The sequence below is a fragment of the Carya illinoinensis genome, chromosome 11 (genome assembly GCF_018687715.1).
Source record: "Carya illinoinensis cultivar Pawnee chromosome 11, C.illinoinensisPawnee_v1, whole genome shotgun sequence".
Taxonomy (NCBI): Eukaryota; Viridiplantae; Streptophyta; class Magnoliopsida; order Fagales; family Juglandaceae; genus Carya; species Carya illinoinensis.
In genome coordinates this window covers 29056966-29084266 of record NC_056762.1, presented here as the reverse complement: position 1 = coordinate 29084266, position 27301 = coordinate 29056966, and the positions used below count along the sequence as shown (strand labels likewise).

The window sequence follows — 27301 nt, the reverse complement described above, 5'->3', positions numbered from 1 at the left end:
TACACACCCAACTACACAAATATTAGGGGGAAAATGTAAGGATAGATGAAGCAGAAAGAAAGCATGACAGAATCTGATGCAGAAAATTTCTGAACTTGGAAGTGTGTTTGCTGCTATCTTTTTAGGTGCTAAACGTGAGGTAAGAGAGGGAAAAAGGATGGAGTTTTAAATATAAATTGAACTTAGTTAAGTTAAAAATGAAATTTAAGCCAAAGTGCCAGCCATGCAAATACAATTAAAACTCATATTTGGTGTTTGAAAGAACGGTCATGTTGAAATCATAGCGAATGACCAAGGAAACCGTATCACCCCTTCATGGGTTGCTTTTACTGACAGTGAGAGACTGATCGGTGAGGCTGCAAAGAACCAGGCAGCCGTCAACGCTGAAAGGACCATTTTTTACGTCAAGAGTCTTAATGCAAAGAAGTAATTCATCCTAATCAAAACTTGTTGATTTCCGATTATATATCCATTTGCTTGGAAATGGTAGTGACAGGCTTTTCTATAAACACACAGATTTGAAGACAAGGAGGTTCAGAGAGACATGAAGCTTGTGCCCTACCAGATTGTGAACAAGGATGGAAAGCCTTACATTAAAGTGAAGATTACGGATGGTGAGACCAAGGTTTTCAGCCCTGAGGAGATCAATGCCATGATTCTGACTCAGATGAAGGAAACGGCTGAAGCATTCCTTGTGCAGAAAATCAAGGATGCCGTTGTGACAGTTCCTGGTGAGTAAAGAAACAAAAAACTGTGTACCTAATACTTTTACTCGATTGATATAGAAAATTTCTACTTTCTTAAACCCTGTCGTTAATTTCAATTACACAAATTTTAATATTTGTTCCAACATGCAGCGTAATGTTATAGAAACCCAGAGGTAGGCTACCAAGGATGCGGCAGTCTTCACTGGACTGAATGTTGCCAGAATTATCAACGAAGCAACTGCTGCTGCCATCGGTTATGGTCTAGACAAGAAGGGTGGTGAAAAGAACATCCTTGTGCTTGACCTTGGTGGTGGGAGTTTTGATGTCAGTATCTTGACACCTGATTCATCAGTTTTTGAGGTTCTTGCCACTAATGGAGACACTAATCTTGGAGGTTAGACCATATATTCTTATACCCTGTTTTATTGGTTGTTAAATTTTCTATAAGCGAAAACATGGATTGAAAGGAGCAGTAAATTATATATGTTCTTGGATGCCTATATAAAGTTTTGATTATGTCTGAAAGTTTTCAGTCTCCTAGAGATTAATTAGGGTGATTTGACTACTTGGACTGCAACAAACCCTAGAGGGTTTCAGATTGTGTACTTCAACACTGTTTAGTGGTTCAGCATGTTTTATTTATCATAAGAAAGGCAGATATAAGAGTATTATGTATACAAGCAAATGCCAAGTATCTGTTTTTTATGAGACAGAAGTTTGTATTAGGCTCCCCTATAAGTTAAAATTTAGTGCTCTAAGGAAGGTCAATTTCCTTGCAGGTGAGGATTTTAATCATAGAATTATGGACTATTTCATCAAATTGATATATATGTATGGCAAGGACATCAGCAAGGACTGAAACAGAGCTCTTGGGAAGCTGAGGAGGGAAAGTGAGCGCGCCAAGAGAGCTCTTAGCAGCGAACACCAAGTCCATGTCGAGATTGAATCACTTAATTGGGTGTTAACTTCTCTGAACCATTGACCCGAGCTAGATTTGAGGAGCTGAATTAAAGATTTGGACTGAAAGACCATTAGTCCATCTTAAGAAGGCTATGGAAGATGCCGGTTTGGAGAAGATAAAAATTGATGAAATTGTGCTTGTTCGTGGAAGCACTTTCTATCCAAATGTTCAACAGCTTCTTAAGGACTAAAAATCTAGAAACTCACCAAACAAAGCTGTGAACCCAGATGAGGCAGTTGCTTATGGTGCTGCTGTACAAGGAAGCATATTGAGTGGAGAGGGTGGTGAAGAAACTAAAGGTACTACTTTTCTTTTCATATTATATGTTTGCAATAATCTTATCGATGAGATGGTGCTACCATAATGTAGACAACTATATGGGCAGCACTGACAATGTGCCTTGTGGGATTCTTGATGCTATTATTGCGTTTTCTGTTACGTGGCTCCACTGACCCTTGGAATTGAAACTGTTGGTGGAGTGATGTGGAAATTGATCCCAAGAGACACTGTTATCCCAACTGAAGAAATCACAGGTTTTCACCACTTACCAGGATCAGCAGACTACAGGTACCATTCACATATGGTACCGGCACGTAGTAATATTTTTCTTCCAACATGGAAAATTTTTTTCCTAGTTGGGTCTTAGCTTTCTTGAACTGTTAATCTAAAAGTTGGATGCTCCTATTATGATACCAGGTATTTGAAGGTGAAAGGAGTCTTATAAAGGATTGCATATTAAGTCTCGGGAAATATAAATTCTAAATAGAGAAGAATTCCTCCAGGTCCAAGGTTTGCTTTCTGACATGCAGAAAATGTTCATCAATAGTACTGGCTTTGCCAGTAATTAGTGCCTCTCGGAACTCTATTACCTTCCCTTCTTACTTAATAGTTGATGCGACGGTAAGGGTGATAGAGCAATTCACACAAATGGGCTGACATTCATGGTAGCTGCAACAATTTAAGCCATGGTACCATGGTAGCATATTACATCTCCGATGCTTAATTATCCTAAAAGCATATTGGATTTTGTTAAACTGGACATAACAAATGTTAGTTGACAACTATTAATGGCCACACACAAATGACTGTCAGAAAATAGTTTAAGCTTCTCTAAATACATAAGTGTTACTCAAGAATTACTCTAGAAAGAAAAGTTTGAAACACAAAAACCAGGAGCCGATGTTGTCTTTAGAGTGCATAGATGTGGGTTAGGCTTAAAATCTATGATGTTTGTAACATAAGAACCCCACTCTAGCTTGGATTCAGCTAGAGTGGCTAGCAAATTTAAGTGACCCAGAAAATATAATGAATGCAGTTTACAAATTGCAACTAGAACATGTTAGTAATAAATAACAGCAAATAATAACACATAAATATATTTGTTACTCAAAACAGTCTCTCTTCAATGTGAGCAAAACCATCATGTAAAATCCCCATTTATTCCTCTTTTAAGTTGTGTTTACCACAAAAGCAGAACAACTAGAACATAGCATCAATAAATAACAGCAATTAATCCCATTGCCTTTAGGTAGTTGATTGGAAGACAGGGGCTCATGGAAGAGTTAATTGATGGAAAGATTGTTTTGGGAGATATGGGAGAGGGGACAATCTGAGTCATTCTTCAGTATAAATTCACATGACAATCATGTGTGTATATATATATATATATCTCCCCCAAGCAATTCTAACTACAGGGAGACCATCTCATGAGAGATTCTTTTATTTTCTTTTGATTTATCATGTAGTCTTAATAAGGTCATGTGTAGATTGGGTATCATTCATGCATGATTTTTGGTGGATCCATGCCAGATATCCATGAGAATCAAACTTACTGGAGCAAATTGGAGATTATATATATTTATAATCAAAAGAAAATAATATTAATGTAAAAAATAAATAAATATATTAGCATTGGTCAATTTTCTGGAAATTAAAATTATTTTGAACATTAGTACCTGCCTCAAATTACATGCATGCCGGCCACTCCAGCCTTTGCTTGAGTTAAAAAAGTTCGATATTAGTAGGCAGCCTTAAAGATCTCCACAAGAACACTAGAGAAAATCAAAACACCAAACTCAAAACCTCAAAAGACATTTCTAGATACAAAAGCCCACAAAAGAAATTTTACACAAAAACTTATCCAAAAAAGGCCATCTCTTTAAGTACATGATGGAGATGAAAACGGCCTAGAGCAAATTTAAGAGAGAGTCTGCAAGCAAATAACAAGTACAAGCATCATGAATGGCATACTTGACCTGTTCATGAGAGAAAACCGTTGCAAATACTGATATCTGAGAAACTTGCACTTTACATCACCACAAAACACACATTCTCATCACTTAAAAACTTCTTGATAGATTCAGGAAATTAATCTATGCAGTGCAACTGAACTATCAGGCATCGAGTCCCAACACAAAGGAAATAGCAAAGCTGCCCCATGTAATTTGGAATGGACTTAATATCAAATGTGACAAGGATTAACAATAGGCTTTTCGAGTGCAGACCTTAACTCTGCAATATGGGCATCTACAAGAACACCACGGTCTACTACACTTGCCTTAAAGCTTTACATCAACTCCTTGTATTTCTATGTCATACATGCACATTTTGGATAGGATTGAAACAGGAATCATGGTGGTACATTGTTTTTGAAAAATCTACAGCCTAGCTTCTGCTGCCACTCCTCACAAGAAGCTGATCATCATGTACTAAACATGGCCTAGGAATAGCACTAGCTCCATTGAACCGTTTAGACCCAGAAGTATGAGAGTTTGGTGGTTTGGTGGTGCAGCTGCTGTAATTTAATTAATTACTTGAAGTTAATTAGTCACACATAACTCAGTTGAATGTCTTCTTAGCACCTAAATTCTCTTGACGCTACAACTGAATGCTAGGGTTCTACAATATTGTATTGTCGATGAGCATGAAAATTCGTTTTCTAGAGTTTAATTTTGAGGGAGAAATTGCATTTTTCCAGCGTTAGCCACTCATTTTGCAATAGGATCACTAAACTATCAAAATTATCATTTTATCCCCTAATCTAAAACAAAAGTTTCCACTTACCCCGACTTTGCAGAATTGGCCATTAAGATCATCACCATCTCATGTCACTTACTTTTTAGTAGAATGTTTTGATGCTACACATGAATCTACATATCTATGAGCCCATAATGTTAATCTAAACTCTCAAAAAAAAAAAAAAACACCTATGGTTTAATTTTCATTTCTAATTTATCTCACTAGTTAGGGAATCATTTTTATCTGGGAATAGCATCAGATCATCCCGCTGTACTGTAGCTAGCTAGTCCTAGCTCCAACTATCAGATCATTAATTGCTTGTATTATGGTTCAAGGTTTGGCACTATGAAATATATCACTAGTGTGTATTTATTGGTATATATAACTTTAATTTTTGTCTTCCTAGCTAGCTAGCGAATTAGCAAGCTTCTCATGTCTTTAATTTCAGTCTGCTGCAGTATATCTTTCTGATCATCTATGTATGTTGAGATCGAAGCCTGTCAGAAAGCCTCCAAATTTTGAAGGTATTGGAATAATAAATTACTTGCAGTCTTAATTAGCTTTATACATAAACATCCTTATTAGTACTTTCATATACGGCAACTGCAGATCAGATTAGGATCTGAGCTGCACTGAGGAGATTTGCATGATTAATTCTAGAAAACCAGAAACAGTATGAATTGGAGTACATGGTCGATCACTAGCACGTACGCTCCAGTAGAAATATACATTGGAATTCATACTTCTAATAAACAAAGTATTACAAGCAACAAATTTATAGTCTCTGTCTGATAACTACTTAATACCAAGCTTGAGCTACAGCGTTTAAAGAAATGGAAAATTATACTCTTGCTACTCATATACAAACTTATCTACTATATATTCTTTTTGTAATTGATTTTTTTTTTTATTTTACTTAATAATTAAGGAGGTGAGTAGTAGTAAAGTTATATATTTTTGTAATTTTTCCTTAATGATTAAAGATGTTAAAAAAATACTTAAAAGAAAAGAAAATAAAAATAAAAATAAAAACTTGAAATGCACTTGAGTGGTAGATGCATCTGGTTCAGAAGTATAGAAGTTTTCTAGGTATTCATCTCCAAATCGTTGCTTCTATCCTAAGAAATACAGAAGTTCTATTTGCTTAATGCCATGTATTATCTAATGCACACACCCTTTCCTCCAAACACAACAGGCAGCTACACAACCAGTATACCTAAAACACACGCACATGCACATCAAATTCCCATCACTTAGCAAAAAACACAAGTGTACATCTGAAAAAGGACAACGTTTGTAATGCAAAAAACTCATAAAGGGGTTTCATAGATTCACAAGAAATAGGAGATACCTTAGGCCTCGTTTGATCATTCTAGAAAACAGAGGACTAGGCACTTCGAACTAGAAATGGAGGCACGGAATCGTCTATTCCAGCGAAGGTGGAAACGTAGTCATTCAGCTTCCCAAACGGAGACGCCAATTGCCAAATAAAATGGAAGGACGTGTGCAGGAAACTAGGGTTTGATCGTTGGGAGATCAAAATCTTCTTTGGAAACTCTGAACAAATACAGGGCCGAAAATGGAATTTCTGCTTAATGGGAGAAATTGTTGGAAAGTGAGCTCAAGCCACTTGAGAATGCAAGGAAACTAGGTTTTCGTTGGGGTGGATTGAGCTACGACGAAGGTTGATGGGAACAGATTGAAGTTTTCTCAGGACTGTTGCAAATCGGGCGAAGTGAGGAAATGTGAGGGCAAAAAAACTTGGGGGGAAATATAAAAGTACTGAAATTATAAGGTGTTTGGCGAGGCAATGAGTTGTAGTAGCGAACGATACAGCGCTGCAAAATCACTTTGCTAACTCGGATGGAAAATATCGTTGCAATAAGTTTAAAAAGTGCTGCAATTTTAAGCAATGAACATGTTTTTTTTTTTTGCAGCGTTAATTTTCGTTGTAATAAGTAAAAAATCGCTGCAAAAAGTGTTAAAAGAAAATTACTGTTTTATTGTCCTAAAATCGCTGCTTTTACTATGCTACTGCAGCGATTTTAATTTCAACAAAAATAAAATCGCTGGAAAAGGTCCGATTTCTTGTAGTGTGCGTAAAATCAAAGTAAAATACATGTGAGTTACAATGCTTTTTTTCATTTAACATGTACTATTTATTTATAGATATTTTATTATTATGTCTTTCTTTTTCCTAATCTTTTTTTTTTATAATATTTCTGTATTTACACTTTTGTTTTATAGTTATAGTATTATTATAATATTTATGCTAAAAATCTTTCTAAGCCTGTAAATTCTAAAAAGGATAAAAAGCTCAAAAAAATATGAATGAGTTTTTTCCATCTTTATTTTCTTTTTAATTTCTTCTTAGCGCAGGTTATTGATGTCATTTTGGCGATGTCGCAATAGATAGATATTGGGTTCGTATTAATATACGAGAAATAATGAAAGATTTAAAAATATTATAAATTTAATAATAGTTAGAAAAATATTTAAAATAAATAAAGAAAAAAAATTTAAATGATATAAAAATCAGATAAACATATGTTTACATTGTTTGGTGTAGGTAAAAATCGTTAACTAAAATAGAAGAGTGCTCTAATTCATGAAGAACCTTATAGAAAAAAGACGGCAGATCTAGCTTGAAACCTAACCCATCATACCCTAACCCTAATCTATTATTAATGATTAATGCTACGTACAGTCGTGAAGTGTGTAAATGCCGCACAATTATTTTGAAAAAAAGTGAGGTCCACGATTAAAAAAGTTAGTTTTTTTTTTTTCATATGGGTCATGTATTAATTCATTTTTTTTAAAGAGACTGTGTGGTACTTGCACAACTACGATTACAAATATCATTTCTCTTCAAGTTGTTATCATAATTTCTCCAACCATCACATTGACCTTGAAGGTTTTAGAATGTTGCCAGCCTGCCAATTAAAGAAAAGTTAATTTAGATGGATTAAAGAAAGGAAAATATACTTCAGAAAAATTTATAAAAAAACTAACTTCTCTATATATTAATTATTAATATGTTAAAAATTATAGAATTTAAATTAAACAAAAATTAACAAAATAAATCTTGTAAGTAACAGTATAAGTGAAATTATAAGTACATATAGAACTATTCTTAAAAAAAAAAATTAAAAAAAAAAAGATAGTTTAGACGATTATGGTAGAGTTTAATTAAGATCTAGCCTATTCTATTCAATCCCAACTACATTTACCATAAAAAAAAATTTTATAGACAACACTAACTAATAAATATGACCTGATGCAATATGTTAGATTATATATTTATTTTTTGTTCAAAATTAAGAATCTTGCATACCATATCAAGATATATTAGTTATGAATTTACTTTTAAGAAATTCGTAGCACTTCTAATTAATACCATTTCTACAACCATCCTATTGACTTGGAAGGTTGTAAAATGTTGCTGGCTTTATTTGTGATACCTAATCCTTTTGCCTTTATATATATTAAAAATATTTTAGCTTTTTCTAATAGCGATGTTCATATCAGTCTAGAGCAGCCACCACTACAATTCTTTAGTAATAAAATATGATTAGAGGAGGTAAATTTAATTATGTGATTTATGTTTTAATATTATCTTGATGTGTAATTCCTAATATGTAGGTATATACTTGAAATATCTAGTTAAATTAGAAGTAAAGTGTAGAGTTTAAATTCGAACACGTGATCTAAATTCTGATAGAATTAAATTAAAGTATTTATTTGTATTCTAAGATCGAGTAATATATATATATATATATATATGAGTAACAATTTATACAAGTTTCAAATATACAAGTCTCTTGTAGACTACTCTTTGTAAAAAGATGGATCTTATCATTAATAAGTGTAAAAATAAAAGTCATTTTCACTGGTAGGGCCTACTTTTGTACAAAATACTTGCACGAGGCTCGTATACTTAAAACTTGCCTTTAGCATTACTCAATATAAATATTGTCTGATTACTAACATCCCATCTTGAAGGATTAAAGTGTTTGGGGTTTGAATAATATTCTAGATCCAAGTGAACACCTCTTAACCAAACTAACACTTTCCATCCTTGGGGTATTGTATAACCTTCAACATATAAACATAATTCTTCATAAATTTCAATATTAAGAAATAAATCAACAAGAAAAAAAAAATTAATTAATGGAGTTGAATGAATCACCAACCACAGATGGTCACATCAGTCTTTGCCTCCTGACAACTTTCTCCCGCGCAACCCAGCCCCTCCCTCTCCCTCCGTTCATTTTTTTTGTCTGCCCAGTGCATCGCCATGCGCTGCCTGTGTGCCTCACTGCCCCTCTCATCTCCTTCCCCTCCGGCCGGCAACCTGATCACCTACCCATTTTCAGCCCTCCAAACACTGCCGTTAAGTCTCAAGCGCACCAGAGCCCAAAATCCTCTCAGCGCTGCCTTCACGCCACCATCGGCCACCATTTCTTCACGACATCATCACTGGCCTCCCAACAACCCAAACTACCCATCCCCAGCTTCGATCTGCTACCGATGAAACTCAACATCACAATCTCCGATTTAAGCTTTTTGGCATTCGACCGCCCTCTATGCCGCCACCAACGGCCAACCACCACTTCCGTTAGATTCACCAACACTTCTAAGTTCTACCCTAACCTTTCCTAGTCTTCGTTTGTCTCTGTTCAAATTTGGGTATTTTGAGACCCATGATCATAGTGCATTTTGCACTGTGATGTAGTTTTGCCTATGCCTTTGCAGCTCATTAATCCTCCAAGAATTATATTATAGCGCTGTAAGTATTTTTCAAATAAATTTTGATATTTAAATATATTTTGCATTAACAATTATTCTGTGAATTTGGTTGGTTGTGTTGAACTAAGTCCGAGGAGTCGGGGGTCGATTGGAATGAGGAACAGAGTTGTTTGTGCATTTGGTTGACGTTGGGATTTGTTGGTTGGTGTATTTTTGTTACATGTCATACAGTGCATTGTGCACGCATGTTCATGTTTGTAAAATGAAAACTGAGTTTTTATGCCAAAAAAGATTTTGGGCGTATTTGAAATGAAGGGATTGAATGGTTTGAGAGAGAGGAACTGTAGGGATGGTGGTAAGTACGGACGGTGATAGAGTCCCATTTGTGATTCCCGCTTTCGGTGCACGCAGTAGGGATAGTGGTAAGCAGGGATGGTGGTAGAGTCCCGCCTGTGATTCCTGCCTACAGTGCTCTGATAGATTGAAAGAGAGGTAAAAGGAATTGTAGGGATGGTGGTAAGTATGGACAGTGGTAGAGTCTCACCTGTGATTCCCGCCTACGGTGCACGCGGTAGGGATGGTGGTAAGCAGGGATGGTGGTAGAATTCTAGTTGTAATTTCCGCTTATGGCGCATGTGGTAGGGATGGTGGTAGAGTCTTGCCTGCGATTCCCATCTACAATGTTAATTGGATATTTATGCCATTTTCTGAGAAAATGGCGGATGTTTTAATAGATTGAACATGCTTTTAAACTAAATTGGGATTTTGGGGTGCGTGAAAAATTGTTCATTTTGGGAAATGATGATTTTTGGGTCTTGTGCATATGGCATTATGTTCATGCATTTTTTTTTTATTACATAAATGTATTTTTATCTTATGGGTTGTTTGGACTATTACTTACATGCAGTACAGTTTCTTGGTGCCGTAGATTTTGTTGTAGATGAGGATGCAGAGCCTGAGGATGCAGCTCTACCGGAGGAGTGATTAGGGATCACTTTCTTATGGGTTAGGATTTATGTCCCACTTTGGGTTTTTATATTTTGGTTTAATTATATTTTTTTCATTGGATAAGTGTAATACTTTTGTAACGATTGTATTTAAGTGAATTTGTATTTAAACAATTTTGGTACTTAGTTGACCGACTTTAATTGTTCCGCTGCATTTTTATTGTACATTTTTTACATGTACACACATTTGACACTTCCTGATAGGATGCGTGACCCATGTTGTTATCATACTGACACCTCGATTTCCACGTGTTCATAGATGGGAGTTGGGGGCGTCACAATAAGCGAGCGTCTGAACTTGTTGATTGATTAAGGATGATGATTGAGCGGATGTATAAGTTGATGATTGAGCTGATGTATAAACAATATTAAAAATCTAATGTAAGTTCAAGTATGGGTCAGTCAAGTGTTGGTGAGACCCAAATCAACACTTCTTATAATGATGGGATGATATATTTAGTATATATATCAGGAATATCAAGCATCAAAAGGTGTAGTAGAGTCTAAATTAGAATTGGATAAGTATTTCATGAAAAGTGTTGAACCATTGACCCTCAGCTTTGATATTCTAATATGGTAGAAGATGAACTCAATTAGATATCCAATCCTTGCCAATATAGCTCGAAATGTGTTAGCTATTCATTCCCATATCTATTGTTGAATCTGAGTCGACATTTAATATTGGAGATCAGGTCTTAGATTTATTTCGTAACTCATTGGCTCCAACAACAGTTGAAGCTCTTATCTACACACAAAACTGGTTGATGGCTCCCTCCATTAATTATGACTCCCAAGATGTAATGGAATATGATGAAAGCCACAAGTTAGAAACTAGTGAGATTCATATTTGAATAATATTTTTTTATAGTCCTTTCAATTAATTATATGTTTAACATAATTATTTTTTTAATGTAGAGATACCTTTGAAGAATATTTTGAATAAGGTTGATTGAAGATTCTTTGAAGAATAAATAATTCTTTAGGAGTAAGCTTGTATATTTTAAAAACGTTGTTATTTTTGTGACATTGTGATTATGACATTATGCACTTTGATCACAATGGTAAATAGAACTTTGTATCCACTGTTGCGGTGATGGTCTCCTGATTTATGGAATATTTTATAGCTCTTTGATCCATCTTGTTGTGCCTTTCTTTGGGCACAAGGGAAATCATCTCCATTTTTACTCTCTTTATGAAAGCTACTTTGACATGGACATATGTGGGCTGGCTTTACGGACATTATATTTATTAGGTAAAGAGTTCATTATATTTATGGACATTATGTTGTATCAATTGATTGTGATCAAGTGCATACTGATATGATGATGATGAAGAAGAAAATTAAATAGGACTTATGAATTTTTGGTTTAGTGTGATTACTAGAAGTACATTTATACAACATTATTGGTGTAGCCGCTTCGAGATGATTAAATCCATCTTAAGTAGCACATGATATTGTGATTGATTAAATTAATAGTATACATGAACATAAAATGAAATCCATTCATCAATATTATTGATTTTTAAAAAAACAAAAAAACTTTGGTTTAGAAAGCATCGACAGGGAAGTTGGTTTTAGGAATGATTGGAAAAAATCAAGTTGCTACTAATTTGCAATTACTATATCTAATGAATTTCTTCTTTTTCTAGAAAATGTAGCCAAGTCATTGAAGTCAAGAGAAGTTGCGTAAAACCTTCATATACATTCATTAGTATTAAGAAATAGGAAATTTCTTGAAGGAGTCTTGTTTGGTGGCAATGTTTTAAAATTTGCATTGGTCATCTTATTTTTAGGGGGAGAGACGAAATTCTACGTACTAACATAAAAATAATCTACCTTCAAAACAAGTACATGTGACATATTCTTATAAAGTTCTCTATTTGGTATTTTTCGTAAAACATTAAAGCATTTAAAAAAAAAAAGGGTCAAGTCAGAACGCTCATGTCTTCCGAAAGCATTATTGGGTTGAGTATCGAGTATAGGCTAAATGATATGCACCTACTTCGGATTGGGCCGAAATGTTGAATTTTCAGGTCGGGTCAAGTCGGTGGACAGACCTACATCTACCACCTCTATTATATATTATATTTTGTGTCATAGTATTAGATCGAGTCTTTGACTAACATTAGGTTTCATCATGTTAACTATTTTTTTTTTTTTAAGTTCTTCTACTACTTTTATTTCTTACAAAATTTTCAACTATGTTTCGTCTTAAATCCTTGAATTTGAAATATTTTTATTAGTTGTGAGCCATTTTTATTAATATTAGATTTTGGTCTATTGTGAGCATTGCTTGAAGTATAATATCCTTTTTTGGCCATTTGATTTTAGTCCTATAGTTGATAAATGCCATATCTAGCCTATCGTGGACTTCATTTTTCAGCCTATTGCCAGTCCTTTATTGGTTTTGACCCATTATTAACTCAATGTTGGCTACAACTCTAGATTTGATGTTCTAGCCACCAGTCACTTTATCACCAATGTCATTCTCATAATCTTATTGGCAATCAATCAATCAATGAAGATTATACTAAATTTCAAATTCAAGATTTCAAAGTTCTCCACCTTAAATTTAAAAGGAGAAGTTGGAGAATTTATCTTTTTATTTTTAGAGTAGTTGGAGAAAATATTTAATTTTATAATTATCAAATCAATGGATTTGATTTTTAAATATATTTATCTTAACTCATTATTATATAATTTTTTTTATTATTTTTTTTTATAAATAGAGAGTAATGTTTTATGTTCAATAACAATTACGAATATTAAAAATGCAGCATTCGAAGTTTTTGTACTGCCTCCTCCTCTCCAACACATTTTCTATTATATATTATATTTTCTATCAGGAAATTCTATAGACCACTGACAGCCCGACTGATAAATTTATTAGCTCTATTTCAACTTTTAAAAGGTATCGTCGATAGTTTTTTTTTTTTTTGAAAATGTATTGTCGATAGTTGATGTCATATTAAAAGATTATGATAAAATAAATACTAATTAAAAGAATAATATAGAACACTTTTCTAAAACTTATTTAATTAATCGGATTAAAACGACCTAAAAACAACAAATGATTTTGCAAAATAAATATACAAGACAATCTTTATTTTATTGATCCCCAACTCTTGCCTTAATTGGCTACGCACAACTCCTAACAAATATTTTGGAATAGGAGTACATGATTGATGATTCCATTACGCCCAACATACAATTCAATTGGAATTGGTAATATCAACTAAATATAACATATAAAGTAAGAATTATGTTCAATACAGTCATTTTTACGTACCATGTATGTACTCTATTGGTATGATTAGTCAAATAAATTACTTTATATTAAAAAAATATTAAAACCAATCATATCAGTGAAATACATAAACAGTATGAAAAGTAACTGTACATAAAATTTTTGATAAATTAATATCGATAGATAGACATGAAAAACGACAAATTAAGCTTGAATTATCCAGAAAATCCTAATACAAAAGCAATAATATTATTTAATTAATTACTTGGGAGACAATCTCGCATGTATTTTGCTCTGCAGCATTTCCAGGTATTCTCTATACTTCATTCCCGCGAATGCTGGAGGATTGGTTTCATTGTCAACCAACTCGGGTGCTGGGCTGACAACAGTTTCCAGTGCTGGTCCATGCACCACAAGTATCGACATTCTTGCATCTGTTTCATTCACAAGTGCCCGATGGAAAACACTCTTGTACTTGCCTTTACTCAATATCTTGCAGGAATTTAACACTTCTTTAGAATATTAACAAAGATTGTAGGGTTCGATATCACGACCTGATCTACCATATACCATATAACACCATCACTGATCCCAAAAATTTTATGTTTTATCTTGGTAACAGAGGAGATCGTATATATCATTGCCAATGTATCTGTATTGAAGAGATGCAACAAAGTGTTTAGATTACTCTATAATGCCCTAATCAAAAGCCTAATGGCATGATTAAGGCTAATGATAGTAAGCTATGCCCTCCATATATCGGGATGTTGAATATTACACACACATACCAATCCCTACAATAAAATCCCTATAATTTACCCTTCTTAACACCAAGAACTGACATGATCAATTGTACTTGATCAATTAAACCTGCAGAAATGCTCATAAAGAAAAAAAATAAAGGTGTGAAATAAACTGCAACAATGCATGCAATAGAGCATGTATATATTGGGAAGTACTTTAACCACAAATAGATCACACAAAAATAATCTCACAAATGGTGTATATATATATAATTAATATGCATAATTACAGATTTATATATATATATAGAAAGGTAAAAATTAATGAACTTGATAATGTTAGAATAATTGGGATTCACCTCCATATGATTGCCAATGTTAACCACGAATGCATTGGGATTGGGATTTAAGTTGACCCAATTCCCTTTATGCTGCACCTGAAGACCGCATACCCCATTATGGATAAGAAGAGTCAAGAGGCCGTAATCTGAGTGAGGAGGTAAGCCAATTGCTACGTCTGGCTTTGGACATGGCGGATACAGGTTTGCAGCCACAAACTGTAAACCTGAATCCAAATTCATGGCCTTTTCTATGTAGCCTTCTTCTAACCCCAAGCTCACTGATATTCCTTTCATCAACTCTCTAGCTACTTCCCCCGTTCTTTTGCAGTACTCCATTGAAATCTCCCTGTTTCAACATTTACAACAGCAAAAGTCTAATTAATTTCTCAAATAAGTATACTTCTAATCATGAGATGGAATTTTAAGGATACAACTCGTTATAAAGTAACCAATGATCGATGACGCTGAAGTTTTTGAACAGGGAAGAGACATTAATTTCATTACCCAAGTCCAGTGGGTTTGGTCGGACAGTGAAACTTAGGATGAACAAAAAACTTGATAAAATCCCTCCAAAATAACACTTGGGTCGCTGCACCATTAATGCTGGTGCCATAAAAGATTGGGTCCAAAATGTCCTTCCCTGCATATTCCTGCTTCTCCTCCTCCGACAATTTGAAAAATTCTCCGCAAGTCTCAATCATCACCTTCATCAGGCTCTCCGGCACACCATGATTGATCACCTGATAATCATCATCAACCTTAATACCAATACAAGTACTCAAAAAGAACCCTGAAGACAAAACTGCAATATCATATTTAATTACCACGAAAAAGCCCCAGTCTCGACAGGCTTTGCCAAGGTCATTGACGATCTTGGACCGTTGTTCGGGGGTACCGGAGGTAAGGAGAGAGAAGTCGATGGTAGGGATGGAATCCTCATATAATTCATCCGAAACTACTGGTAGATGGATGTCGTTATTGGGAGTAAAGAAGTTGTAAGCGGTGGGGATGGAGGTGAGGTCGCCACGTGTTTCAGCTAGTTGCTTGATGCTTATCATGATGATGCTATTGGGGTTGATGAGGTGGGAATATGCTTTATCTGAAGAGGAGGAAGAAGAATTAACAGCTGAGACTGAACTATGTTTGGGATGTACGATGCATGAGCAGAAACTGTGTGTATATATAGCGTGCATGAGAGGGAATCTTTTCTTTATTTTTTATTTTTTATTTTTTTATTTATGTTCTCATCACGTGCGTTGATTAGATATTATATAAAAGTCAACTCAGCCATACACACATTTCGAATACACAACCAGTAGATATTGCAGAAGAGGATGATCATGGGATGGCAAATGCATGCTTGATTGCCGGGCTGTACAACGAAAAGGAGGTATGCTTGATTGCAGAAGAGGAGGGGTCCTTTCCGCAATAAAATGAGGGTGGGATCATGGCATGATCATGTGCCTGATTGCCAGGCTGTATAAACTTACGCGACACATAATCTAACGAATAACATGTACACTTCAAAACAATCTAGATTTGGACCCTTGGATACAATACATATATAATAGTCCATACCTAAGCTTGTATTCCTCTCGATATAAAAATGATAAGTTCCAACAATAACGACAATTCCAAAGCTATTTTTTTATGCTGCTTATGATTCTGAAAAGTGGTTAATGGGCATTGGCATTGTGGTAAGGAATAACAAGCTGGAGGTTGAGATTGTGGTGTCTGCTCCAAGGTTACATGTATGTTCTGCATTCTCAGCAGAGTGCGTGCTATACTCTCATCAAAGGTATTCAACTATGCCAAGAGATGAATCTGCATCAGGTGCTTTTCGATGGTGATGCAAAACTAGTTGTTGATGGGGTTAATGGCAATGATGATTTCTATTGGAAGGATCAACTGATTGATGACATACAACATCTAATTTCAGCTCATGCTTTGAAAGAATAGGTGGCAACCAGGCTACTCATATTACTACAAAACTAGGCATGCGTTTAGAAAATGAGTCTGTATGGATTGAGGATGGTCCCAGGAAGTTGTGCCTGTGATTGATCAGTTTGACAAGTCATATATTACTTGATTGCATTAATGAAATTCTTATTTCTTTTATTAATTAAAAAAAAAATCTCTGAAGTCATCAATAGCATATTCTCTCATTAAATTCAGGGCTGTAAACGAGCAGAGTTCGAGCGAGCATGGGGTGTGCGAACTCGGCTCGGTCACTACTCGAGTCGAGCTTGGGCTCGGCTCGTTTGTCAGCCGGGCCTATGAGAACGTCCGAGCTCGGCTCGTGTACAAGGGAAATGAGCTCGAGCTCGAGCTCGAACTCGGTTCTGTTAACGAGCCAAGCCCAAGCTCGACTCGAGCTCTGCTCGCTAATGCAAAATTTTAGTGAAAGAAAAAGAAACATAAAGATCAACTAGAAAGGTTAAAAAAATAAAATAAAATTAAGCACACTGAGATATGAACACAATCTCTTCAAATATATCAACATTTGTTCGGATCTACAGGGGAAGAAAAACAACAACCAAAATAAAAGGTTTTTAAAAAAATTTACATTAACTCAGATCTGTAGGAAATGAACAACATGTATTCATTTCCCTACAGATCCATCCACGATGGAAGAAAAAACAAACAAAAGAGAAAAAGAACAGAGAAAATGAGACTGGAAGAAAAATAAAAAATAATAATCAATCGAAAAGAATAAAAAAAAGTTAACAATGTTGACATCTAACACGATCTCTCAAAATATATGAAGATCTGTTCGAATCTAGAGGGGAAAAAAGGCAACAGAAATAAAAGGAAAAAATTGTTTACATCTAACACCTACTCGTTTCTCAGCCGCTCCTCACGTCGAGCATGGCTTAAAGCCATCGTCACCAGATGTGTAGACGAATTGCCGCACGATTTTCTCTTGGTAACCTCTCTGTTCTCCCTCAAGGCATGGCTCTCTTTTACAGTCGACGGTTTGAGAAGTAAGAAAGACCGAGGATTCGGGAAGGAACAAGACGATATGGATGAAGAATTTGGTCTGAAGTCTTTTGGTCAAAAAAGTTAAAGTGAAGTGCAGTGCGATCGTAGTCGTTGAATCATGCACTTGGAAAGAAGATGGAAATCACACGTGGAGGCAGCAGCACTTGTCTTACCTTATGTAGTGGAAATTACTATTAAGTCCATTATCATTAGTTTACTACTTTATCAGCATTTATATTTGTAATGTTTATTATATCTTTTTAAATAATACTAAAGGTTCTGCTCTCATCTACCCACCGTTGGCCTTTTTATTTATTTATTTTAATTTTTTTTATTTCGTGATTAAAAAACATTTTTTTAATAATATTGTGAATATTTAAAAAAAATTAAAGACGATAAAAAAATATATATATATATATATATATATATATAATAAAAAGACTAAAAAAACACATTAAAACCACTAACGGTTGCTCCCAATGGCTATAGTGTTGTCTATCATTTTAACAGTTGTCATCATCCCATTGGTTGATAATTATATTTGTATATATTTGTAATACATTTAATACATAGGTATAAACTATAGTAATTTAGTTATAGTGATTTAGTATATAACTATAACTATAGTTTATATTAGACTATTGGTATTAGTTACAGTGATTTAGTATAAATATATTAGTATAAGTATAGTTATAGTCTATATTAGTATAACTACTAATGTCTTATGTAATTTTCAAAATTTAGTAATAATATTTAAGTGATTTGCTTTATATATATATATATATATATATATATATATATTTATTATATATAAAACTTATATATATAAAATATGTTGTATAATATAATTTTGTATAAAACTTATGTATTCATCACAACTTCTAGTTCTATACGACTATAAATTAATAATATAAATTTATATATAGTATATCTAGTGGACTATAAGTTAGACTAAGTCTATATACATAATTAAGAATATGATAAATTATATATATATATATATATAGGAGTCGAGCTCACGAGTTGAGTCGAGTTTCATACGAGTTTGTTCACGAACATTAATCAAGCAAGTCGAGCTTTATACGAATTTGTACCGTTTAATAATCGAATATAATTCTATGTTTAAGAACGGCCCATTTAATATTCGATTCGAGTCGATTTCGAGTTTAATCAAGTTGAATTCGAGCTGCCTGTCAAATAGCATGTTCATTTTACAGCCCTAATTTTATACAACATTCATGGAAAATTACTACGCCCCACAACCTTAAGCTAGCAGCGTGTGTATATATATATATATACACAACTCAATATTGGGACTGGGTCTCCTTTGTGAGGCTTTCGACTCTATAGCAAAAAAAAAAATATATATATATATATATCTATAGTGATAATATAAGCAGCAATCCGCAAGCTACAGTGTTAGGAACAGTAAATATTTTATTTCTCATTTTACCCTTAGTTTTATTTGGCAATTACAGTAGTTTGCATTTTACTTTTATTTCACCAACATTTTTTTGGTCTTTCTGCCTTCCCACCGACAGTTTGGTTTTTATTATTGTATTTCCGATTTTGCCCTTAATTTTATTGTTTACTTCTTTCTCCTTGGTGTCGTTTTGTTTTGCCGGCTTGATGTTTTTGTCTTTTTACCCTTAATGTTTATCTCTTGATCTGAGAAAGTGAATCGAACTGTAGTTTAAATATCAGAATTTGTTTCATTTCGTCTGTTGAGTTCTCCCGTATGTTCTGCTCTCTCGTTCAGGAATTGTAGGTACGTTTTTATTGTTTTTCTCAGTATTCTAAAAATTAACTGTATTGTGTGAATGAATTTGTTATATTATGTAATTACATGATATGCATATGTATTACAGCAAACAAAAAAAAAATTGAAAGATAAAAACTATATTTGCATATTTACATCTGTTTTTACAGAGAGTAGAACCAACAAAAAAATTAAACCCATCAAACAAATTCGATCTTCTGAAATTTCATCTTCTGATTTCTTCGTACGTGCTGAGAACACAAAAATAAAAAACCGCAGTTAAGAGTAAAAAAATAAAACCCGGTTCCAAAATTTTTGAAAAAAAAAACTCTGGAATTTAAAAAATTCCCTCTTAGATGTGAAAAATATTTATACTGATAATATATATCAATACCCCAAAATAATGCACAAATGAAAAATATTTCACCTTCCGGCATGGTCGTGGGATGCCACGGGTGGCCATTTGCAGCGGATGTGAACTGTGATGCGAGAGAGATGCAACAAACAATAGATCCAACCGAGAAACCCAGAAATATCCATCAGGAAAAATAAAAAGTTTGTCTAACAAACAACAAATCCAACCAACAAACCAAAAATATCGATCAGATAAAAAATTTAAAAATAAAAAAAATAAAAACCCAAACAGAGTGCCTTAATACACACTATGGTGAAATAATACACAAGTGAGAAAGATCTCACCTTCTGCCATGGTCGCGGGCTGCTACGTGCGGTCATAGGCAGCAGATCTTAGCCACGATGCAAGAAAGAATCAACAAAGAACAAATCCAACAAAAAAATCCGAAAATATCAATCGGAAAAAAAAAAAAAAAAAAAAAAAAGAGACCCAAACACAGTGCCTTAATACACACGAGATGCCGAAATATACAGAGAGAGGCCATGAGGGATAAGTTGTTGTATAGATCCGAAAAATCCAAACATCAAACAACAAAATAAGACATAACAAGAACAAGATAAGAGAAGAGACAAAAACAAAAACAAAAAATGACAAAGAAAATCAAACAAAAATATATTTGTTCAGATCTGAAAGTAAAAACAAAAAAAATTAAAAATCGTAAAGAATAATCTTCATCTAGATGTATAAAAAAGCAACAAAAAATATGTGAAATAAACGGTTCGCATCTGAAAGCTTAAAAAAAAAATTATTATACCGTAAAGAACAATCTAAATCTAAACAAACAAAAATGAACAAAAAATAAATCAAATAAACGCAAGATATGAGTAATGAGGACGAAAGTGCAAAAGATTAAAATGAGAAGAAAATACAAACAGAGATTAAAGAAGAAGATGAAAGCTTTAAAAGAGAGAGAGAGAGAGGGGACGGCACCTGAAACAGGAAGGGGGAGAAATGAGAGAATTAGTGTTAACGATGCTTATATAGGGTTGTCTAGGGTTAGAGTAAAAATTACTTTTCTGCCCCTGTTGTGTTTTGTTTATTACCGGATTAGGATTTAGATTTATTTACTTATATATCTAGATATATGTACATATATTTATATACAGACGTTTCAATTATATTATATATATAAATATTTATATATTTATAGTTATATTATATAAATATTTATATAATTATAATCATTTAAACTTTTATTAGATTTATTTACTTTCAATTATCTAGACTTTTAGTCATACTTATATTTTTTATAATTTTAAATAATAATCTTAAAAATAATTTAAATAGTTATGGAAATATAAAAGAAAATTAATTATAAAAAATATTATCATACCCACAAAAAAATTATGTAAACTTTTGTTTAAAATATCCACTAGAGTAATATTTCAAAAAATAAGAAAAAATATTGAATAATTAAATTTGTAAATAGAAGTAAAAAATATTTACTGAAAAATAATAAAGAAACATTATTTTAATATAATAGAGAAAAGATAGATAATGAGATATTGGAGGTTTTTGAAAAATGAGTAAAATTTAGAGAAAAATTTTTAAAAATGTCATTTTTTCCTAAATTATAAAGAATTTTATGACAAATTTAATGTGAATGCCCTTATAACATTACTTTTTTTTTTTTTTCCAAATTTGTCTATTTTGCATTTTTGCTTTTTTTAAGATTTTCATTTGTTTATTCATCACTTAAACCACTTATATGTTAATATAAGATTAATTTTGAATATTATTTTTTTACGAATATTTTCTTCTAATCATTTAAACTTTCTATTATATTTATTTACTTATAATTATCTACATTTTTTATCATACTCATATTTATTATTGTTTTAAATAATAATTTTAAAAATAATTTAAATAATTATGGAAATATAAAAAATTTAATTATAAAAATATTATCATACCCACAAAAAATGATTTAATTTTTTGTTTAAAGTATTCACTAAAGTAACAATTTAAAAAATAAGAAAAAATATTGAGTTGTTAAATTTGTAAATTGAGGTTAAATAATAATAATAATAATAATAAAAGAATAGAGAAATATTATTTTAATATAATAGATAAAAAATACAGAATGAAATGTTACAAGTTTTTAAAAAACAAGTAAAATTTAGAGAAAATTTTTAGGAAATCTCATTTTTAGCTAAATTATAAAAAAAATTCTGGAAAACTTAATGTGAATGCCTTTATAAGATTACTTTTTTGTTATTTTCTCAAATTTGTTTATTTTGCTTTTTTATAGGATTTTGGTTTCTTTTTTTCATCATTTACACCGTTTATACGTAGTATAAAATTAATTTTGAATGTTATTTTTTTATTAATATTTTCTTCTAATCATTGAAACTTTTTATTATATTTATTTACTTTCAATTATCTACACTTTTTATTATACTCATATTTATTATAGTTTTAAATAATAATTTTAAAAATATTTTAAATAATTATGGAAATATAAAAATTTTAATTACATAAATATTATCATACCCACGAAAAATGATTTAATTTTTTGTTTAAAATATTCACTAAAGTAACAATTAAAAAAATAAGAAAAAATATTAAGTTGTTAAATTTGTAAACAGAAGTAAAAAAATAATAAAAAAAAAGGAATATCTACACTTTTTATTATACTCATATTTATTATAGTTTTAAATAATAATTTTAAAAATAATTTAAATAATTATGGAAATATAAAAAATTTAATTATAAAAATATTATCATAGCCACGAAAAATGATTTAATTTTTTGTTTAAAATATTCACTAAAGTAACAATTAAAAAAATAAGAAAAAATATTAAGTTCTTAAATTTGTAAACAGAAATAAAATCATAATAATAAAAAAGGAATAGAGAAATATTATTTTAATAGAATAGGCAAAAAATAAGAAATGAAATGTTTGAGATTTTTAAAAAATAATTAAATTTTGGGAAAAAAATTGATATAATGTTTTTTTTAGCTAAATTAAATAGAATTTTACAAGAAATCTAATCTCAATATTTTTATAATATTATTTTTTTGTTACTTTCTCAAATTTGTTTATTTTATTTTTTATCCGATTCTGTTTCTTTTTTCATCATTTGCACTGCCTATATGTTAGTATAAGATTGATTTCATATTTATTTTCTTCATTTTGTACTATTTACTATTAAGTAAAATTATTTTCCCCTGTTGTTTTAACTTTTTGAAATTTCCTGCTTCAGTTTTGACATCTCAATTTGCATTTTGGGTTTCAACTTGAACAGGTAATTTTTTTAATATTAGTTCTTTTGAATTAAAGATTTATGACAATTTATTCAGTTATTTATTTATTTAGATATTTCCTTATACATAATATTTAATTGTTACAAACTAATTTACAAAAAAACAAAATGCATTACAATAAATTTTAGGATTGATGGACAAATAAACTTAAAATGAAAAAACAAGAATAAAAATTTACAAGGATATTAAAATTTATAAAACTCAATTTAGTTGCAGAATGGGATGATTCAACTTGCTGTAGACCCATAAATATTCAATCAACAGAGACACAAAAACTTTAATATTATCTCCATTGGTCCTGTCAATATGGGCCTGTACTAGAATGACAAAAAAATAAATAAATAAATCCATAACTTATTTTATTGTTTATATCTATGTAATATTTTTACTGATAAATTTTTGTAACTTAACTAAATAGGTTAACAATACAATGAAGCAAACGTGCATCGCACGTTGCACCTCAACTAGTATATATATATAGCCTTAATGGCTATGGACAATTAAATATTCTTGCTTACACAAATTATAGATTTGTTGCACGCCTCTACGGTCATGACTTTAAATAACACAGTTAATTAGGATTTATTTGAGAAGTGAGATCATTTCATTTTATTTTATCTTATAATTTTTTATATAATTTTTTTCAAACATTACTCAATACAAATATTTTTTAATATTAAAAATTTATATTCAAACAATTTTTTTTACTTTATAATATTTTTTTTAATTTTTTTCTCTAAATTTCCAAAACTCAATAAAAAAAATATGGGTGTTCTCAATTTTTATTTATTTATTATTATTATTTAAATTATACAATGTCTCACGATAAACGTTGTTGCGTTGACACTGGGCAACAAAAATAAATAATAACATTAGGCAGTTCCTAGATAGTAGCCCTTCTAACGAACAAATTGCCCAGTGCTGTCTGCCATGCGCCTAACAATTATAAATATAAGGGCTTTGCTAAACGCAATAAGTAAATACAGTTGGCTGTATGGAATAAATAAAAAAAAATTATAAAAATAAAAAGTTATAAAAATAATTTTTCATGGTTGCACAGAATGAACACTACAAGAAAAATGGCTATTTACGACTATTTTTATTTGCGGCGACAGATTTATAGTCGCAAAAAGTCAATTTTTAAACTCCAGTGAAATGTTTCTGTCAATTATAAAAGAGAGACGCAAAAAGCATATATTTCCGGCTATTTTTTATCGCCGGAAAAAATATAGCCGCAAATAACCTGGTTGGTTGTTCTAAATTGTCATAACAGTTTTTTCGCTGTTATAAGTTTTTTATTATGGCGACTTTTTGTGTTATTAAGGCAACTTTTAGGTCGCCTCAATAGTTTTATTCACTTATACTCCCGCGTCTCATTTTTGCACGCGGTTTAGATTTTCCCTCTCTTTCTCGCTTTCTCGCTCTCTCTCTTTGTTTTACCTTCCCGCAAAGAATTCTTGCCCCTTAATATCGAAAACGGAAAAACGCAAAGCATCATCAAGTAGGAAGCACGTCGTCGTCGTCGTTCTTTGCCGCATACAGAACAATGTCTCTAATGGGGGAGGAGGGTCGGGGTTACGAACTGGCCAGAAAGCTCGAGGCCTGCGGGGTGTGGCGCTCGTGGCTGGGCGACTCCAAATATGCCGGTTTCTCCGATTTCCTCAACTCGCCTTCCTCATGGAAAGCCTTCTTGCGGACCGACGAGTCCAATTCTAGGGCTCATATCCATCTCCAACTCCGGGTTCGAGCGCTCCTCTTCGACAAGGCTAGCATCTCTCTCGTCCTCTTTGTCTCTAGCGTCTTCTTCTATTGCAGTTTCAAAGCTCAATCCGAGTTGTGAGTCTCCAATTAGATTCTCAACATGTTTTTTTGGTTGTGGATTCGAGTTCTGGTTTGTAATTGAAGCTGTTGTTGCAGATTTGAGATTGCGCGGTGATGACGTTTACTTCATGTGACGCCCCCAAATTCCGTTTGGGATCGGACGGACATTTGAAGCGTCGAGACATGCAACACAATGTTACCTGCCCCCGTTCATGACATATAAGATGCAATATTCCTAACATGCATCTAACAATATGCAATATTCGCAGCGGATAAATTTTTTCTTTAGCAATACTATGCACCAAATTGAAAATATCCCAAATGCTTAAAACATACTTCATACATAAAAATCCATTAAACAACTAAGATCACAACACTAGTCCAAAATGGTTATGATCCAAAAAGTAGTAGAGATGCAACTCAATCGTACAAGTAGTAATTTACGTTAATTACTATATCAACATTTATGTCGCACCTTCACTTAGTCAACTGTGTCTAGTTGATCAGCTCCTGATTCTCCTTCAGGTCCTGTAACAAGATCTACCATTCGGGGGGAATGGTAGTTGGGACTACCAAAGTGAGATTTGATTACAAATCTCAGCAAGTTAACAAAAAAATTCCATACAGACTAATGATACATGTATGACAGTAAAAGCATAAATGCATAATCAAATTCATAAGTAATTAAAGCATAACTTAGCGTACAACATAGCATAATTGACATAGCTTAAATTGAATCATGAACTGAACTTGCCTTGACATGAACTTGATCTGAAACTTGACTTAGCATGAACTTGCTCTGAAACTTGAATTAACATGAAAAATACATACTCCACAGTTGTTGTGGCCCCATGTATTCTACACAAACTTGACTTAACATTAAAAATACATACTCCACAGTTGTTGTGGCCCCATGTATTCGACATAAACTTGACTTAACATGAAAAATACATACTCCACAGTTGTTGTGACCCCATGTATTCTACGTGTAAATACATACTCCACAGTTGTTGTGGCCCCATGTATTCTACACAAACTTGACTTAACATGAAAAATACATACTCCACAGTTGTTGTGGCCCCATGTATTCTACGTGTAAATACATACTCCACAGTTGTTGTGGCCCCATGTATTCTACGCATCACAATTGTAGTAAAATACATATTTCACAGTTGTTGTGGCCCCATGTATTCTACACAAACATAATGTACTCAAGATGAAACGTGACTTGAACATAACTTGAAATACATGACCAACTTGAGATAGAAACATTTCGTAACATGGCATAACATATAATAGACAACATATTTAACTTGACATACTTGCAACAGTGAATATTACATGACTTGACATACATGTAATAGATGGCATACTTAGCATGACGTACTTGTAATGTACAGTAATACATAACAGAATATATTATGTAACAGATAAAAATTGATGACAGAATAAATTCTGTATAATAAACAATTACGTGATAACTTGGCGTGGCATGACATATATGATAACACACATACATACACTATAGTTCTTTTACTTAGCACACATACACAGTAGACTGCTAGTAAGTTAAAAGCTAACTTACCTCGATCTCCGCGTTTCTTATAAAACCTCAAGCGCGATCATGAGGAACTGTAATTAGTGATTCTAAAAGTTAGTACTAAATCACTAATAATTTGAAATATGGAAAAATACTAACTTAAAGAGTAAAATTTCCATTTTACTTCCTACATGTAGGAAAATGACCGTTTTACCCATAACTTAAGGATTTTGCATACTAACTCCAAAAGTCACCAAAATTTACATGCCTCATGTAAATTTTATCCTCAACTCAAATATCAATTTAGAAAAATTTAAAACTAATCACAACTATTAAAACTCCATAGGGCCGAAATTCTCATATGCTATTTCTATTGATTTTTGTTTCTAACTTGTTTTGATCAACCTTTTAATCTATGACTTATAAATATGTGATCTTCAAACCAAACCATCACATGGTTTAAAAAGATGTCCTAAAACATATATAAGCTTCTAATTCAAGATCACATGGTTAAAAATTAACCAAAACATAAATTTAGCCAAGAACATCCACACTTTGGCTTATCTGAATATCTCTTTGTATAAAATTTCATATCTTTGAAACTAACATCAAATATCTTCAAAATAATAATATAACATGTATATAAGATGCTTAGGATCCTCCAATAAAATTATCAAAGTCATTAGAATAGGTTTAGACCACCAAAGAGTTAAACTTTCTCAAAATAGAAACTGTTTTTCTTC

At 32.3% G+C, this 27301-nt stretch overlaps 1 protein-coding gene, 1 long non-coding RNA gene and 1 pseudogene across 6 annotated transcripts; 1 reads left to right on the top strand and 2 right to left on the bottom strand.

Annotated features, from left to right (window-relative positions):
- The first annotated feature begins 223 nt into the window (after positions 1–223).
- LOC122282361 lies at positions 224–2430 on the top strand (annotated as a pseudogene).
- Positions 2431–13649: 11219 nt separating this feature from the next.
- On the bottom strand, positions 13650–17819 carry LOC122280725 (2-oxoglutarate-dependent dioxygenase 19-like). 5 transcript variants are annotated; one of them, XM_043091729.1, is made up of 5 exons: positions 17601–17817; positions 15599–15873; positions 15279–15514; positions 14793–15120; positions 13650–14182 (listed from the first exon to the last, which is right to left on the bottom strand). In XM_043091729.1, the coding sequence occupies exons 2-5, from the start codon at positions 15830–15832 to the stop codon at positions 13952–13954; spliced, it is 1029 nt and encodes a 342-aa protein (XP_042947663.1). In that variant the 5' UTR covers positions 15833–15873; positions 17601–17817; the 3' UTR covers positions 13650–13951. The 5 variants fall into 5 exon arrangements, with proteins under 5 accessions (XP_042947663.1, XP_042947662.1, XP_042947664.1 ...); XM_043091728.1 differs by having other exon boundaries at positions 17614–17816; XM_043091730.1 differs by having other exon boundaries at positions 14038–14244; positions 17614–17819.
- A 1812-nt stretch (positions 17820–19631) lies between these two features.
- LOC122282806 lies at positions 19632–20942 on the bottom strand. The gene is made up of 3 exons (XR_006230469.1): positions 20215–20942; positions 19943–20076; positions 19632–19766 (listed from the first exon to the last, which is right to left on the bottom strand). It is a non-coding gene; the product is annotated as an uncharacterized LOC122282806 (long non-coding RNA).
- Positions 20943–27301: the final 6359 nt, after the last annotated feature.